Below are 18878 nucleotides of genomic sequence, written 5' to 3'. Positions count from 1 at the left end.
TAATACTTTAATAAATATAATTCTCAGACTACATAGGAAAATATCATGTGAACACCTAGAGGCCAGGAGGTAGGATGGTGACTAAATGTTCTCTAACCCATTAACGTCTTTTATTTCATTACTATTCAAGATCAATAAATCGCCGTGTTCATGTCATCTAAGACTAAGACGTAACTGTTTTTTTTTTTTAATATTCCTATAGAAAATATATCCCACACACACACAATCTCATATATTTAAGTCTATATTCCCAGTCAAACAATCATAGAAACCATATACTTTATTGGCCTTTTTGAAAATTTTCTGAAGTAGTTTCATTTTATTAGGGGCATCAAATGATTGAGAAGAACTGTTAATCTGTGTACAATCTATAACCAGTCTCCCCTCTCCCTCCTCCCTATGGTTCTTGCTCCCTCAAAAACTTAAGCCACAGAGTCCATCATGGACCCTAGCACCCCATTTTCCGAGGAGAGACTATTAGGAGATGTTTGGATTCGAAGATGACTTGAGATGACTTGAGATGAGCAGAGATGAGTTAAGATGGATTGTGAATAGTAATGAGATGAGTTGTGAATAGTAGTGAAATTTGTGAGTTAAAGTTGCTGAATAATAATGAATAGTAGTGAGATGAGTTGAGATAACTTGTGAATCCAAACAAGCCCTTAGTGAGAGAGCTAGAGGGTATTGAGCTTATGGACTACACCCTCCAGTTGTTAGAAGGAACGCACTTTGAGTTAGTGGTCGTAGGTACTTAGGAAACAAAAGAACATATAACAAGAACCAAAAAAAGAGAAAAACTGAATTACTTGGTGTTTCTCTAAGCAATAACGAGCAGTCATGCAATTGCTACACAACTTATCTCCTTTGCAGGTACCACACCAACTACAAAGTACAACAGCTAACGCAAGGAAACATGTCAAAACCTCAATAAAAACCGCCCTAGGACAAAGTCGTAAGCATGCATGGGTAGTCGAGATTGGGCCACTTTCGGGGTCAAGCCCAGCTTTGGAGGCCTTCCCTAGGGGTCTAGTGTATGCCCTAGGAAGATTGCAGGAATGACATGGGTCAATTAGAACATGGCTCATGTTTTCCCTTTTGACCGTGCCATGGTTCAGCCCTGACAGCCCCTTGACATTTCTGCTGACATGCCATGACAGCCCCTTGACATTGCCGCTGACATGCCATGACAACCCTTTGACACTGTAGCTGACATACCCTAACAATCCCACGGGCCATGCCCTGACACTGTCATTGACATGCCATGGCACGCCCAACTATAGTCCAGCGCCCATAAGCATGGCCAGAAACCCATTAGAATGGCCAACAGGTAGCCCCAATGCCCATTGGCCTGCCCAGCAGCATTAACAGCCCATCAACACCCTTACAGACATGTCATGACTCCTGCCATGGCACCCATATAACAACACCACAGCAGCCCCTGCCATGACATGCCCATGACATGACCACAACCCAGGTCATGCCTAGGCCATGCCAACCACACGTCAGCAACCATGCCAGCCATGGGTCAGCCTAGGCCACCAAGGGTCAACATATGTCACGGGCCACATTGGTCATGCAAGACCATATCATTTTATTATATTTATTAATTTTATTTAATTATATTCCAAGGGACCTATTGTGAGTTTCCACTTTGTAATCTCTCTAAATAAGACCCTTAGCATCTTAGTTTACATTTTTTGGCACTTGGGCCACTTGGGTGAAATTCGTGAATCCATAGTAGAGGATCATCACCTTGAAATTCGTGAATAAGTGTGATTCAATCTATCTTATTTCCTTTCAACTTTATGAAATTCGTGAATCAAAGTTGATTTGTTATCTTTGTGTTCATTCATAGTTCTTACTTTTCCATCTTGTTCATCTATACCTTCTTGCGTATCAAACAGATCCTAAACCTTGTTCTTAGTATTCTTTAGTCTCTCAAAATATCCATATAAACCAAAAAGAGAGTCTTCATATTCTTTTATTGAGTCCATTCATCCTTCGTTCATAAAATTTCCTACGTTTTCATAAATAATCTCATTGTCATACATTGTCATGCATTTTCTCATCTCACAAACACATATCATGCCTACCACCACTCTAAGTCCATACTTTCCTTCTTTCCAATCTCATAATTCCATATTTGCCACTTACCAAAATTAGCCTTCTTCCACCTTCCACAAACCCTAGCCGTCCTTCAAGAGTCCCACTTGGCAATTTCCTTAATTTTAGAAAAGTTGACTCATCCCAATCACATCCATTGATTCTAGGAATCTCCATCTTATCTCTCATCCCTTAAATCTCTCAAACCCTTCAATCCATCTAGTCAACCAAGATCATCTTCCCATTGCCAAAACCGAATCACCCTTTCCATATTTGATCCTACAATTTAGGGAGGGATCACAATAACCAAACCCCAAAGTCGGCCAACCTTAGCCACCAAACCCTAGCCTCACTCATCCACATCCTTCCAAACCCTAACAAGTCATCCTACACTCCAACCCTAATCCAATTCTTCAAATTTCGTAATCCCCGTGTAACGCCCGTCCTTGTGGTGGGACTTTTTCTAAAATATTTTTATAAAAGGGACGACGGGAATTACCGTCCTGTTTAAAACTTTTTCACTTGCATCCCCAGGGTGCGAGACTCTACGTTTATAAATAAAATGTGCTTTGATCATAAAAGAGGGTTACAACGGAAAACATAAATCTCATAATAAAAAGGCCTCGTACGTTTAAAACTCGTGCCTAGACTTCCGTGCTCTTCCCCATGGGCCGTGTCCGTCCTGATCGTGCAGTTCCTGTGAGGGGGAGGGACATGCATAAAAACTAAAATGAGTCGAAGACTCGTAAGCATTACTTCATACGGTTAAAATATAACGACATAGGTTTTCATTCATGCATTCATCAATCGTACATACTATTACGTGCGTGCCTACGTGTCTTGTGTGCGTTCGTTTGAAAACGTCACTAGACGGGGCTTTTCTTTTAAAAGGCTTTCCTCTATTTAAAACGTGTCCCCCGTCACTGCCTTCATTTCTTCAAGAGTCGGTGTACGAGGTTTTACTTTAAAAAGGGCTTTCTCGCCGTAAAACGTTTCCCCCGTCAGTGCCTTCATTTCTTAAAGAGCCCGTGCTCTTGTGCTATTGTGCATACATGTGCGTTCGTGCGTGCGTGCGTACATCCATTCTTTCTTATCACTTTCATAGGCCAGTACACACAATTACGCCCCGTGTGTTTGGGGTTAGCGGTCTTCCTTTTGACCCGGATTCCGCCCGTGGCCACGGGTTGGGAACCCCTTTTCATAGGGGGCAGCACTGGGTGCACTTCCAGCGCTACTTACCCGGCATTGCAATCTGCCCATTCATCGGTACCCTTTCGTTCATGTCATGTGGCCGTTACGTGTCTTCATGCATTCATGCTTTCGTTTCTTTCTTTCTTTCTTTTCATCCGTTCGTTCATGTCAGCTCGAAGGAGCTGAAGCTTTCATTCAGTTCGTTCTTTCATTTAACAGTCATTTCTTTTCATGAGAAAACATTTCTTTTCGTGAGAAAATATCGTTTGGGGCGTAAGCCCGAAAATGGTCTTTCCGTTTTCTTTTTCATTTTCATTTCAGTTCTATCTTCTCTTTAACAAGGAACATACATGGGCTTAAGCGTCAGCTTCCGTGGCATCCTATAAGCGTCACCTTGAACTTCGTCAATCATGGCATCCGCGAGTATCACCTCGTGGTGCACATGAGAGCGTCGGTTCGTAGGATTCACAAAAGCATCTGCTTTCATGCCTTTCATGCATCTTCATCAGTTTATGGATTTTTTCTTAGAAAATACATACAATAGATACAGCGTATAGTCATCCATTCACATGCGTACAATTAATACTTTGGGGTGCGTAAAAAGGGGCTGCCAATGAGGGGCCGTACATACTTATGCTTTTGAACATTTAGCCTTTTCTTTCTTAAAACGTCTTTAGTCTTTTCGTGAGCATTTCAAGGGAAAAGCGTTTCTTGTATCTTTGATAACTCTAGAAGAGTATGAACGTAACACTTACCTGGACTCCATGCTACTTGCATGTCATTCAGTCCATTCACGTGCTTGTCAGACGACAACCTACATTCATACACATAACCTTAGCATCATTCTCTATCTAATGCATAAGTAACTTAAACTATAAATAGAACTACGCTATACTTAGAACACTCTCCTTCTATCCCATGCACTTACGTGCCCTTCACTAGGTTAGAACCTTCGAAGACCACTTACGGTCACCACAACTTCCAACTCGAAGTCTTGTCTCGAGTGCTCATCCACTAAAGTGAACCCCTTATTCACCTTAGGATTAAGACACTAGGACATTCGTCTTACTCTTCTTACAACCACATTCGACGCATGATTCCGACCGATGGAATCACACATCTCAATCTTAACGATGCATCCGTCACTATCTTCATGCATCTTGGTCCACACTAAATCCTCATTCCCATCCATAAAGACACATGGCTCTAAGCCAACTCTGAGGCTTAGTACTGTGCAACTATGCTCATGACAGATTACCCATTACATATGGTGAATCCGTCCGGCACGTATCTCTCACCATGTTACACAGGTGTCTTACCCCTTTATCACCTAAGATCAACGTATATAATACGTTGATCACCTGTTCGTAGGGACAAGGGCCATATTCCGATACCAATCTTCTCTTGACCCGGCTAGCATGACACTTCACGCTACCCGTCCCTTTTGACAGTTCATCCCAACACTTAACACGACAAGACTCCATCTATAACTACGTTTCATGTTACGTTATATAGCCCAAGATTGCTCCAGTGCTACACTGTGACATTGTCGTGTTACCTAGCATTCTACTTCATCACTCCTGACTCATTACGAGTACGGTTCCTCACGTACTCCCGTCACATCGTGACATCTCGTCACGTTCCCATTACGCCATTTCTACACTTTAACACTTCACCCATCATAAGTATGACTTCCAATAACCACGTCACTTCATGACGTTGCCCAGTCATGCTTCCGCTGCGTACTCTTACACTTATTCCGCTACTTTGCGCATACTCCTGGTCATAAGTCCATCACAGTGACACCTGTCACTTCAGACTACAGGCTACGCCATAACTACTTCGGGACACTGTTCCACAGTTCCCGACACTATCCATCAAGTTCCACGCCCATCAATCACATAACCATCCTTATCTCTACGATACGCCACACGGAGTGTCGCTGCTACGTGGAGTACACTCCACGTATACTCCCTTCATACACACCACATCACCATTATGGCATACCTACCATATGGTACATCACTTCATCACATGGAGTACGTTCCACTCGTACTCCCTTTACATACGCTCCATCACCACTATGGCCTACACGCCATATGGTGCATCCCCAATCATATGGAGTGCATTCCACATGCACTCCATCCATACACACCATATCACCACTATGGCATACCCGCCATATGTTACATTATTACATCACATGGAGTACACTTCTCGTATACTCCTTTCATACAGTACGACACATCACCATTATAGCATCCTTGCCATATGGTGTATCTCACCATCTCATGGAGTACATCCCATTTGTACTCCCCACATATACAACACGCCACATCACCACTATGGCATACACGCCATATGGTGCATCGTACCATCTCATGGAGTACATTCTACATGTACTCTCCACATACATACCACATCACCAATATGGCATACACGCCATATGGTGCATCGTCCACCACATAGAGTACATTCTACATGTACTCCTCTTACACGCATTACGCCACTGAGTACACTCCACTTGTACTCATCCCGTTCCACGACACGCCAAGAGAGTATATTTTACATATACTCTCCTTGTCTCACATTACGCTACACATAAAGTACACACAGCGTGTACTATCCCCATCCCACATGCCACATCACCGTTATGGCATATCCGCCACATGGTGCATTACTCTACCACATAGAGTACACTCCACGTGTACTCCCTTCATACATATCACGGCATGTCACCACTATGGCGTACCCGCCATATGGTGCATCTCACCATCACATGGAGTACATTCCACATGTACTCCCTACATACACAACACGCCACATGCACATAGAGTACACTCAGTGTGCACCGTATCCATTCCACATACACCATGTCACCATTACAGCACGTATTCCCAATCACACTACACAGCACACTTCCCAATTACACCCAACACATCACAGTACACTACACGGCGCAATGCAGCTCCATCCAATACAGATAAGCCCAACACTTCACTACACAGAATGCCCAACACTTCATCACAATGCCACAACTCCACAAATACTAACAGCACAGTCCACAACCTAGTCAACTAATCAATATCCAACATAGTTAATAAGGGATAGAGGGTTATACCATCGACGGGATAACCCGTGCGTTGCTTGCCGATCGTCATAGCCGATGATGTCGGAAGAGTCGTACGTGGCGGCTAACTCATGTACGGTGACTGTTTAGGTGTTTGGATAGCTAGGTGTGGTCTTGGAAAGGCTCGTGATGGCCTTGTGATGATGGCGAGGGGCATAACATGGCGGATCTAGCCATGTACAGTGGCGGTCAATCACACGCAGTGACTGTCCATTACGTGCAGTGATTACCCATCATATAAAGTGATGGTTTAGACCTAGGGCTTGGCTAAATGAGGTGTGGTGAATCTCGTGGTGGCGTCGAGGTGGCGCCACGGTGGCAGATCTGGCCATTCCATGGAGGAGAAGCCGTGGGAGAGTGAGAGAGAGTGTGCTCCCGTGGGTGGCAGATCGGGGCCAAGGGAGGTCGAGCTAGCTTGGTGGCGACCTGAGGAGGCTGGACATGGCGGTCATCAGCCATGGGTGGCGGTGCACGGTGGTTCACGGCGTGAAACCCGTGCGTGCGTGAGTGAGGAGCCGTGAGGTGGAGGGAGAGCTTCTGGCCATGGGTCACATGGAGGAGCTCGGGGAAAGGGAGAGGAGGTCCATGGTGGCCATGGGTGGTCGTGGGTGGCCGCGTACGGCGGCGCACAGTGGGAAATGGGCTAGAGACCCATTTCGGGTACTTGCCGTGGAAGGAGGGGGAGGACTGCTTCGTAGGGGTTGGCTTCGGTGGAGGATGATGGCCGGTGGGAGAGGAGCTCGCCGTGGGAGCGGTGGAGCCATTGGGCGGCACACGGCGGCGCTACGCGCACTAAGCCCATACGGGCTGTGCAGTCCCAAAATGGAGAAAGGGAGAGCGTGAGGGGGAGAGGTCGGCATGGATGGACTCGCCGGCGTGAGGAGCAGCCGATGGTATCGGCGGTGTGGCCTGGCGACGCACGGCGGCGCCGGGCTGAGGCCTTAAGCCGTTCGGCGTGAGGCGGTCTGCGTACTGCGTACGCCGAAGGAGAGAGGGAGGAGAGAGAGGGTTACGGGGAAATGAGAGGGAAAAGAGAGGGGTCTGGGTATTTAACCCAGTCCTTTCGTCTGAGGGTCTACACGACGATCTAACGACGAATAATTAAAACACTGATTTGAAGATGCGTAAAACATTAACTTAATTAAAAGCACTTAGAGGAATTAGGGTAGATATTATTTTAAACTAACTTTAGTTTATAAAATAGTATTCTTCATCATTAATAAAATGATGAAGTCTCACTTAACATATTTAAAAGGGTTAAACCGTTTATTTAATAAAAGTTCTCAACATAATTTAAATCCCATAATATCTTAAGTAATTGAAATCATTTTAATAATAATATTAAAATGATTTCCGGCAATTATAATATTTTTGGAGCTCTTCAATAATATTATGATTGTCGTATTTAAGATCAAATCTTAATTCAACAATGATGGAAATACTCCTTATAAATATTTCCAGCATATTTAAAACACTGGACGTGCCCTATAAGTCACACGATATCTTTCGAGATACGCTATCATGGTTCGACACGCATAACGTGACTCGCAGTCGGTAGTGAGAAAGGAAGATGATCACATAATCTCTGCCTTTAGGGTTTGCTTACGTCATCAAGACGAAACATACGTTAGAAAGAGAGAAGCGTACGTAAGAAGAAGGAACTGGGTATTACACCCCGTTAGCCACCACCCAAAACCTTAGCTACACTTCACCATACATCAAGTGGCCCCAACATCAAGGGCAGCCTTCAATCTGTTCCACATTGCATCAAATACTCATATTCATCACTTAGAACACCCGAACTCATCATCATCATCATTTCTATCACTAAACACCATATCTTCATCCACCTAGGAACTCATAATTGCCATTATTGATCAAAGATCAAGCAAGAGGGCTAAGACCATCGGTCATCACGAGGAGAACCAAGGTGAGGACAACCTAGTGTTTAGAGACTAGACCGAGGTCCCTAACAAAACATCTATGGTTGAGTAAAAATTCAAAAATCTGACTTCAAATACAACTCCGCTCCAACTCCGACAAAATAGTTGTTGGAGTCGGATTTATTTTTAATTTTTCAGTCGAATTCGGAGGTGTTGCTAGACCGACTCCGACTTCGATCCGATCTGACTCCGACTTTTTGTTCCGATTCTGACTTTGCCCTCCGATTTCGACTCTGAATCCGACTCTGATATTGTACATATGTTATAAAACATGTATTTATCTATATATTTATCATATATATTAATATAGTTTTATGATTATATAACTAGAACTTATATAGTTAAATTTAATAATATACTAGTATGAGCTCATTATTATAAAATAGTATACTTATACTATAATATAAATAGACTAATGATAGTTTAGTATATGTAAACGTCGTATTATTACTACAATACATAATCAAATATAAAAATAAATTAGACACTAGAATTTAAATAAGTTTGGTATAATAAGTTAATAACACATATACTAATTGACTAAAGTATAATAACATGTAAATAGAAACTAGAAAGTTTAGTATATAATTAAGTTAAAAATAAGTTAGACATTAATATAATAACATGTAATACTAATATATCATAACATGTAATTAGACACTATAGTATAAGTCTTGTATAGAAATAAATTAGACACTAGTGTAAAAATAACTAATAACTCTAGTATAATAAGTTAATAACAAATAATATTAATTTACTAAAATATAATAACATGTAATTAGACACTATAGTATAAGTCTTGTATAGAAATAAATTAGACACTAGTGTAAAAATAACTAATAACTCTAGTATAATAAGTTAATAACAAATAATATTAATTTACTAAAATATAATAACATGTAATTAGACACTAAAACTAAGTATAGTGTAGAAATAAGTTATAAATAAGTTAGACACTAGTATAATATAATAACATCTAATATTATAGTATAATAACATGTAATTGGACATTAAAAATACAATTCTTCTAGGTACAAGTGGCGCACCAGCCCACGCACCAATTATTATTTTAATTGTTTGTTGTCAGATGTTATTTTTATTAAAAAAAAAGGAAAAGGAAAACACTGTAGAAGAGAAAGCAGAGGAATATTGTGCCCTGCTCTCGACGGGGAGCCTCCAACTACAATGGTGGTGCTTATCTTTCCATTGTGGTGAAACTTGGGCTTGGAAAAGGTTCAGAGATGGAGAACATGCATCTGATGCTGGAGCAAAAGCTACTAAAGGACAATCTTGCCATGCCAAACCAGAAACTGGAGGTCCTTGATATCCTTAAAGCAGCTCCAACAATCTTTTCCAAGAATTTCAATTTCATCATCTTCATCCTTTTCATTTCCCTCATTATTTTCTTCTTCATGGTTTACTATGAATTTTTCCTTCAAAGAACTCTGTCAAATATTCTAGAGCAGTCTTATAGTCATGACTTAGAATATCATCGTTGGTCAATAGTAACTTCTGAAGTTACAACCGAATTAAGAACGGCTTTTTCTCATCAACTGGTTCAACTTGGTTTCCTTTATCTGGTGCCCTTTCATCTTCTTGAGCTTTGCACAATGATTGTAACGATGGATTTGGCATTAAAGATATACGCAGAAGATAAGCCAATATTGACTCTGAAGGAGATGCTGTACAAACAGATTTATGAAGCAAGAATAAGTGGTACTTTTATCACATCCTCTTACTTCTCTTATCAACTTGTAATATGCTCGGATTAGTATGGTTAGTAAAGCTTCAAGGACTTGAGAAGGAGAACGAATTCCGCAGGCTAGGTTACGGAGAAGGAGATAAAATTGCCCCATTTTCTGCTCTACCCCATTCTGCCCAAAACGTGATCTTCTTGTTAAATTAAAACGCACCATTTCATTAAACGGTACAGCCAAGTCAATGCTCGGTATTCAATCGGTACACCAACTTGCCTTACTTTAGAGTTTTCCTTAAAAATAATATGTAATATTATAGTATGATAACATGTAATTAGATACTATAATATAAGTCTAGTATAAAAAACAAGTTATATATTAGTATAAAAGTAAATTAGTAATCAATGATTTACTTTTAGTTTTTAGTTTTTTTGTAAAAATTAAAATTTGAAAGCGCATATATATTTTTTTTTTTTTTAAAAAGGGCTAATTACGAAGGTAAAAAAAACTCAAAGCTAAAAGCCCAAATTCGACCTCGCTTAGACAGGTCGAGTAATCCGTGCCCCTTTTTCTCATAAATGTGTTGCGTTAAGACAACCATGTCCCAAATCAGATCTCTTGAGTTCAACTTATGTGGCAAATCAAGAGTCTTCTGGTCACATTTCAGTGTCAGAAGCCATGGTAAGAGTCGGAGTCAAATCAAAGTGGCGTTACCTCCAATTCCAACTCTTACTTGTCGAAGCTAAAGCGGAGTCGGAGTTGAATTTATCATATTGTACCAATGCATTATATAAAAAATGGAAAATAGTTGAGAAAAAAAAATGGAAAATATCAATTTGTCCCATAGGTTTGTTTTTTGGGTTTGATGCTTATGCATTTTTTTTAAATGTTTAAAAACGTTACTATAATGAATTTGTGTATCTTTTTTAATAAAAAAAGCAAAATACCTAACAACTACGGCTAGCATAGTCCATATAGAAACCAGCTGTTAACAGATAAATATATATATACATATAAATGGTTTTACATCTATAAGGGGCCATTTTTCGAAATTTTTTTTTCTAATCTTTAATTATTTGATAATTTCAAAGTAGGGCATCTTATATCTACATGCAAAAGACACATTTATAAATTTGAGATTTGTATCTAGCATTATTTTTCCGTTTATAAACTTACTCTCTAAAACAGAGTATTTTACTTTTAGGAGTTCCAACTTTTGATTTTGAAGCTTCAGATTAAGCTTGCGTCATGATCCAGCTTGTTACAAAGAAACGTTGCATCTCGTACATAACCTTTGCGCTCCACACATCAATAAGACCATCACCATATCTCCATCAAGACAAAGAGTTCCAGTCCACCTTCTCAAGTGAAGTTGGTTAGTAACTTAGTCAAAACATCCATTTTTGAATAAGACATATCGTTATTCACACTTAAATGCACGAGTTATCTCCCATGACACACCATCATTTTCAAGGATACGACAACCATCACCAATTGCATAACCCTGCCTCTTGCAATTTACTAGTGCAACTACAAACCTCTCATTCTCTAGCGAAGAAGGATACATCACTTGTTCTTCCTGGAAAATAGATTGAAATTGGGAGAAAAAAAAATGAGCACTTTCTACTCTAGAAAAATCAGTTTCTTTAACATTGCAAATATTATCTGCCCAAAAGGAGATACCCATAATCAGAGCAATACGAAGCTATGCTATTCACGCTTTGTAGATTACAACCTCGTTTACACAGTACAAATATCATATATTTTATGTGAAGTTATGTATTGTAGCAGTATTCATTGACTCAGAAAGATATTGTCAGTCTAAAGACAATACTTTGGTTAGTGATGCAGAATAATTAAGAAAAAGCTGACATTGGACAGACTGGTAGTAGCATATATATATCTATATATATATATAGATATAGCATGCATGCATGTACGTATTATATGTGAAGTACAATTATTCAAAAAATAATTTAATATATCACTAAATTTAGCATCCTTCATAACCAGAACATTAATCGCTTCTGTCACTCCCTGTCAGCTCAATTCAGTACAAATAATTCTTAAATCAATTAATGGGGTAGACCACAAGAACTCTTGATTTATGAAAAAGAAATAAAAAAATCATAGAAAATGGAATGCAAACATGATTTAGTACTCTAGTAGAGCATGTATATTTTCCTAGTGTATTCCCCGGGATTCTTTCAGATAATTAATGATGAGCAGGCAAAAAGGAAATGATGTACATGGTTTCCGTCCTTGTGCACCTTAAATTAGGATGTTATTGTTATTATATTCATTACTTTTTGAAGCAACCTATCACTCTTCTAAAAGAATTTCACAATTACCAATTTGGGTTATTATGTAGCTGGTGATACTAAAACGTAGGAACTAAAAAAAACATATCATGAGTTCATATATTACCTCAGGCAGTTCATGGAATTCATCAGCTGAAATTTGAAGCAACTCTGCAGCCGTTTGACCAGTACACCATGCAAAAACTTTTGCACTCTCATCTGCAAGAGTGATTTTCAGATGGAAAGTGCGCATAACTTCGGTATCACAACTGTAACGACATAAGTTGCATTCCAAAATCCCACTAGGGGTCTTGGTAACAAAATGACCACAAAGAGAATGTGACTTTTTAACATGACAATGAGCGATTTGGTCAAGCCACACTCGACATATCTGTCCACATGTTTGGGAAGAAAATAAACAATAATTAGGTAACAAAAAAAAAAATACCACATTTTGAGAAACAGTGCAAGAACATGAAATTACATACAATGGTGAACATGAATTCAATGCCATACCGTATAAATGAAAGTGAAAAATCAAAATTATAAGAATAAAACATGGCAAGAAAGTGGCGGGAAGATGATGTTCATCTGTGGTATACGCCTGACTAAGATAAGATTCTTAATTCTCTCTTTTTTTAGGTTTCTTGTGGGATTGAGTAACTCGAGTGGGGATCCATAACCATAATGTATATGTATGAAAAGTCAGAATTGAAATATGATCGTCTGCATGTCCAACAAGGTTGGCCGCAGGAGCTATGGATTCACAAAAAGACCTTAAAAGACGAAGCAGAAGCAGAAGAACATACAAACTTAAAAGTTCATTATCCAATAAAATTGACTTAGGCCCCGTTTGGATAGTGAGATGAGATGAGATGATTTTAGATGAAAGTTAAAAGTTGAATAAAATATTGTTAGAATATTATTGTTTAATATTATTATTGTTTTGGGATTTAAAAAAATTGAATTGTTTATTATATTTTGTGCGAGAATTTGATAAAGTTGTAATGATGAGATGAAACACTTCTTGTATCCAAACGGGACCTTAGAGCTTCTTTATACAGTACACACGCACTCACATACTTGCACCCGTGAGATCTTTGGGCTACTTGATCTCTAGGGATTCTGTCTAAACAAACTTGATCTTTAGCCACTTGGATTCACTTTATATGTGTATTCTGACATGTGCATTCTGATTATAAAAACACCAAATATAATGCTAGTGCCTAGCTGCTCAAAGACTTGTGCAGGAAGGTTATTTTCTAATACTCTCCTATATAACTGCAGCTGTAGGATCTTTCTTTATTATAAAATCAAACATCCAGATGAAACTTTGTCCAAATTGTGATCAACCAACCCGAAAGACTGATCCAATTTTATGTATACAGGATTTCTAATAAAAGTCTAAAGAAGTCAATCTATAAATCTTAAAAACCATTCCTAATATCTAGGTTGTCTAAAATTAAAATGAATTGGCCATAATTGTAAGCAAACTCTCTGTAAGATAATTGTGAAGTACAATCTGAGTAAAGCCCTAGGGGTTAGCTCAAGTGGTAAAGGCCTTGGTCTTGGTGGTATGCTCCCTCCAGGTCTAAGATTCAAATCCTCTTGGGTGCAAATAATTTTTAGGGGCCATCGGATTGTGGGAACTTCCCCTTGAATCACCCGAGGTGCACTTGTGGGAAACTCCTTGCCGAGGGCCTATGCACCCCCGGGATTAGTTGGGACTTTGTTCTCGGACACCCGGTGCCAATAAAAAAAAAAATCTGAGTAAGGCACAACCCATGCCTGCGATCTGTTCTATCATTATAATTAATATTTTTGAAGCACAAGATTATGCATGGCATCTAATCATTCTCCCTGGTTGTCCCGGAGAGAAGAAAAACATATTATATCAACTACCTAACATTGGCACAGGATACAATAAGCATATGGAAACAACATTCAATTATGAATGAATTACAAAACAAAACCAAAACTCATGAGAAACCCATACTTGTGTGCTGTTAGTCTGGCTAGATAGATCACAAAGGTTTGAGACTTTATGAAGGCAAGAAGAGTTTATCAATGCAGGCAAGCAACTAAGGATGAAGAAAGAAGATCTGATATCATTCTCAAACCATAATGCTTCCAGGCTGTCGAGCAAATTAAATAAACACATGATTAGAAGTTTTCATAGCACTCCATTAGAAGTTCAACAAGTTCTAAACCAAACTAGAAAGCCACAAGAATCGAGGAAATAATTGCATAATGTATAAACAGTAACTACAAACGATGAATACCAAGGCTGGACTCACCGGTTTTGCTTTGTCATAGAGCATGTTAAACCAGAAATATAAACTGTATGACCAAAGCTTAATCGGCCCAATGACCTAAAAAACCATAATTTGAGTGAAACAAATATATGAAAGTTTAATACCTATAATTTCATTAAATTAATGGATGTTAGTTAGAAAAAAATAATCTACCAAAATTTGGCAAAATGTAGCGTCACCCAAATGGCTCCAGTAGTATCTTCAATTCTCAGAGAGAAGAGAGCTTCTGCTGCATGTTTCTCTTTGATAATATCTGTAACAACACCATAGAGGCTGATGCCTGTCATCTTGTCATGAAGGTCTATTACAAATGACTGCAAAACTTTGCACAGGTGAGAATGTTAATTATAAATAATAAAAAGAGTAAAGTCAAGTTAGTGAGCAAAAGATTCAAACTCAAACTAGGATACAAGGGTGAAAATGCAGATAGAAAATACCATAGTATTATCGCTTAACAAGTATGTACAACTAGGAACGGGTCCATATGATTGCATAAAGCACATCCATGGTGATTTATCTCAATGGCATGTAACTCTCAATGGCATGTAACTTTGGCAGACCCAGAGACGCACTGTTATTTAAATTAGGTTAAGTCTTTATGGAAGAATGAAAAATGAAAGTAAATCCAACAATCCAACAGATGTTGAGTCGTTGACTATCATGAAGCCTTTAACACAATAGAAAAAGACTATAGATAAAACTAGAAGGGTGATTTTAGATAGAGTTAGCAAAGTTTATATAATATCATGATCACTGAGGTATAAAGATGACAATAGCCTGATGACATTTTGAAAGTTGTATAAAAAGCCAAAGTATAAGCTGATATTCTGGTTGCATTATTGTTTAAAAATGTAACCATATTCAATCCTTCAAATAATACAACATTTTAAAAGCAGATGCCAGTGCCATCAAAGAGAAAGAAAAGGAAACGGAACTACATCTAAATAGTATCTAGGAGAGCAAGTAACAGTAAACTCACTCGAAAAGGATAACTACTGAAGTCAATCGAACCCCGTGAATCACAGGGTAGGGAAACTTGTGAAACTTTAGGATCCTGACTAGGATCCAATGTATTCAGTAGCCTTGGTCCTTGATATTGATTTTGTGTCAATGCTACACATACCTGAGTAACACACAAATTAATTGAATATCCTAAAGGGTAACAACATGTCACACTATAGTCGATAACTTACTTGCTCCTCATGTTGAATGGAAGGAACCAAATATAATTGTGTCGCACTACCGTATTCAAGGCAAAAATCATCACTTGTTTCAACTGTACTCTCTATGGAATTTGAAATAAAAGGTCTATCCAGCGCGAGCATACTTGAGACACTGAAAAGGAAACAAGTTATAAATTCATGGGAAAAGGATAGGAAGAAAGGCTCAATCCTGAACTAGAGTTTACCTGAAAAGGTTAGCAAGGAGAACCTGTTCACCCCACAAGACAAACTTTAACTTGACACCATCATTATCAACAAGTGTAATTTGTTTCCTCTGTAGGCTGCCAAACCTTCCCTGAAATTCCAATGACCCAATAGACTCAATCCTGCAGATAAAAAACGAAGGTATGAAATTTCTGAATAGAGAAAACTGACCTTCACCAGGAAGTAAACACATGAAAGCATGGTACAAACTGCCTCGTTTGTTTTTAGAGATGAGATGAGATGAAATGAAATGAGTTGAAATTAAAGTTAAAAAGATAAAATATTGTTAGAATATATTTTTTAATATTATTTTTGTTTTGGGATTTGAAAAAGTTGAATTGTTTATTTTATTTTGTGTGGAAATTTGAGAAAGTTGTAATGATAAGATGGGATTAGATGAGAGGTTTTCAAAGTTTTGGGTTTTGTTCCTGAAAGCAAACGATCTTGGTTTTGGTATTTTTCAATTGATGCACAGCCCTTTAAATTTTAACGTTTTGACCATTACCTTCATTTAACATAATTATGGCTTACTAGTTCACTATTTTATTTTAGTAAGGCTGTAAGAAATATAATAATTTGGGCAACCGGGGGGGGGGGGTTTGGGCTGCAGAGCAATCCTGCCAGTGAATTGACCAGTCCCCAAACCGACACAGGTGAACATATGTAATACAAGTAAGAGATTATAAGGGAACTTTAACTGGAACAATTAATATAAGATTGACCCAGTAAGAAGCAAAAGGCATGGTTGTAACTAATCATATTTTACCTAGCAAGCAATGAAAAGGAATCCCCTTTTTTTACCGCATCAGGAGAAATGGAAGAGAAAGTATCTGAACAAAACTGAGCTCCTAGCAGCATTGCATCGTCATCTTCCTCCTGTAGTAAAGGATATTGAAGATGTAATAACAGCTGCAGGAAGGATCCTGAAGGTGAAAAGATAGTTAATAGAAACGTGTCAGTTACCTCATCTAACAATATCACCAAATACTCTGTAGGCAAAAGTCTTGGACACCCAGATCCTTCGGCAGCTGTACGAAGATAACATCCAGTGAGTAAAATCTCCCTCCCTTTCTTCAGAATTCCATTCTGAGGATCCACCAAATCATAATATCTGCTACAGACAAACTCTATTTTAAGTTTCATAGGAACGTTTAAGTCCAAACGACCTAAATGGATGCAAATAAACATAAAAGAAGCAAAGGCACACGTAATAGTTGATAAAACAAGAGAAAACAAGATCCAATACATGTTTTTCCTTGCCTAAGCACGCTGGGCATTAAGTAAAGAAAGTAAAATATTATGGCAAGGAGAATGTTCTTCCAATTCATGGATACTCCACCGGTGCCTAGCCAGACTAATTTAACTATAAATTACCAACTAGGAGGGAACTGAACAACAACTTCAAAATCAAAAGCTCAAAATGCTAATGGTTTAACTGCAATACCAGCAAGTACATGTGGAATAAGCAAGAGGAGTAATCCCACAGGAAAACAACAATAGAGAAACGTAGTTCTTGTGGCCTGAAGTTCAGAGTCAAGGGTATCAAAACAGATATTTTAAATCTCAAAATACTAAAAGCTCATGGTATTGCCTTGCGAGCATTACTTTTCTGATAGAAAATCAAATGGTGTCCTCTTTTATTAGTAAAGATGTATAATTGCAAGACCAATAGTAGATTGCTTTTGTGTCCGTGGCTTACCTGCGGTGGAGATAAAGGTCTATGGTGTTGGAGCTTCGAAAATCCCCCAAAGTAAGCATGTAGATGTTTGTACCTGAAGCAAAGTCCATAATAACAAAAACATTAGTCAACAGAAGAAAAAAGGACATCATAGCTCAAGTTTCATAACTGTATCACAAAGAAGAAAATTGATTGAGCACTTGAAACGAAACATGAAGAGGATGCATGAAATTTTGAAATTGTAGCAAGTGCCTCATAATAATCCACATGGACAATGCTAATTATATTAACTCGTAAATATAGGTTACCTGGGAGAGAAAAGGCATCGACAATAACAGCCTCCAAGACGCTACTCAAGGAAAGGAAGTTTCTGTCATATATAGTGTCAATCGAAACCGTGTTTGGAAGCTTTGTTCTCCTATGGTTCTTTTTCAATTGATTTATACATTCCGGCCTTTTCTTTGGGGCTCCAGCCCTACATTGCTCGTTCCAAGCCTTCAAAATGGGATAAAAAATCAACAAAGATGAAATTCAATACTTCTGACTTGATTTTCTTGTCCCCCGTATAAATGCATATGTTTTTTTATAATTTTTCGGCGGCAGAGGAAAAGATTGCAAATAGCGATACCTGAGAGAGATCAGAGAGCAGAATCGCAGCGGTGACACCGCTCGAGTAGGCAACGCAAGTCTTGAGAATCCGAGAAGCGATCCAGCTCCACCCGGGGCCACTGCAGTTTCCATTAGGATCCGAATCATCGTCTGCGGGAGAGAGCACAGACCTCGCATAATCGATGAACTCGAGAAACGGATCAACGTCCATAGCTGAGACACCGCCAGTGCCATTAGCATAGTTTCCAAGAGAAATCATTTAATGACCCATTGGAGAGGGAAACTGATAGAGACGTTTGGCGCTATTTTTTAAAAGCGGGAAAGCCCTAGGTTCAGCTAGGCCCTGTTTGGATAAAAATATATTTCATATTATCTCATCATTATAATTTTATCAAATTTTTACATAAAATATAATAAATGATTCAACTATGTTAAACTCTAAAATAATAATAAAATTAAAAAATAATATTTTAACAATATTTTAT

The 18878-nt window shown here is 38.7% G+C and overlaps 1 protein-coding gene across 2 annotated transcripts; it reads right to left on the bottom strand.

The window, feature by feature from the left end:
- Positions 1-11215: 11215 nt before the first annotated feature.
- LOC108996651 lies at positions 11216-18622 on the bottom strand. Of its 2 annotated transcripts, none has more exons than XM_018972663.2 (13): positions 18413-18622; positions 18093-18279; positions 17806-17878; positions 17070-17217; positions 16873-16982; positions 16088-16228; positions 15873-16014; positions 15659-15802; positions 14833-14993; positions 14662-14736; positions 14361-14499; positions 12492-12755; positions 11216-11643 (listed from the first exon to the last, which is right to left on the bottom strand). In XM_018972663.2, the coding sequence occupies exons 1-13, from the start codon at positions 18602-18604 to the stop codon at positions 11485-11487; spliced, it is 1935 nt and encodes a 644-aa protein (XP_018828208.2). In that variant the 5' UTR covers positions 18605-18622; the 3' UTR covers positions 11216-11484. The 2 variants fall into 2 exon arrangements, with proteins under 2 accessions (XP_018828208.2, XP_018828209.2); XM_018972664.2 differs by having other exon boundaries at positions 11527-11643; positions 12492-12583.
- Between the last annotated feature and the right edge of the window lie 256 nt (positions 18623-18878).

The sequence above is a fragment of the Juglans regia genome, chromosome 7 (assembly GCF_001411555.2).
Source record: "Juglans regia cultivar Chandler chromosome 7, Walnut 2.0, whole genome shotgun sequence".
In the NCBI taxonomy this organism is placed as follows: domain Eukaryota; kingdom Viridiplantae; phylum Streptophyta; class Magnoliopsida; order Fagales; family Juglandaceae; genus Juglans; species Juglans regia.
Note: the sequence above shows the minus strand (reverse complement) of the source record. Positions and strands in the feature narration are given on the sequence as shown.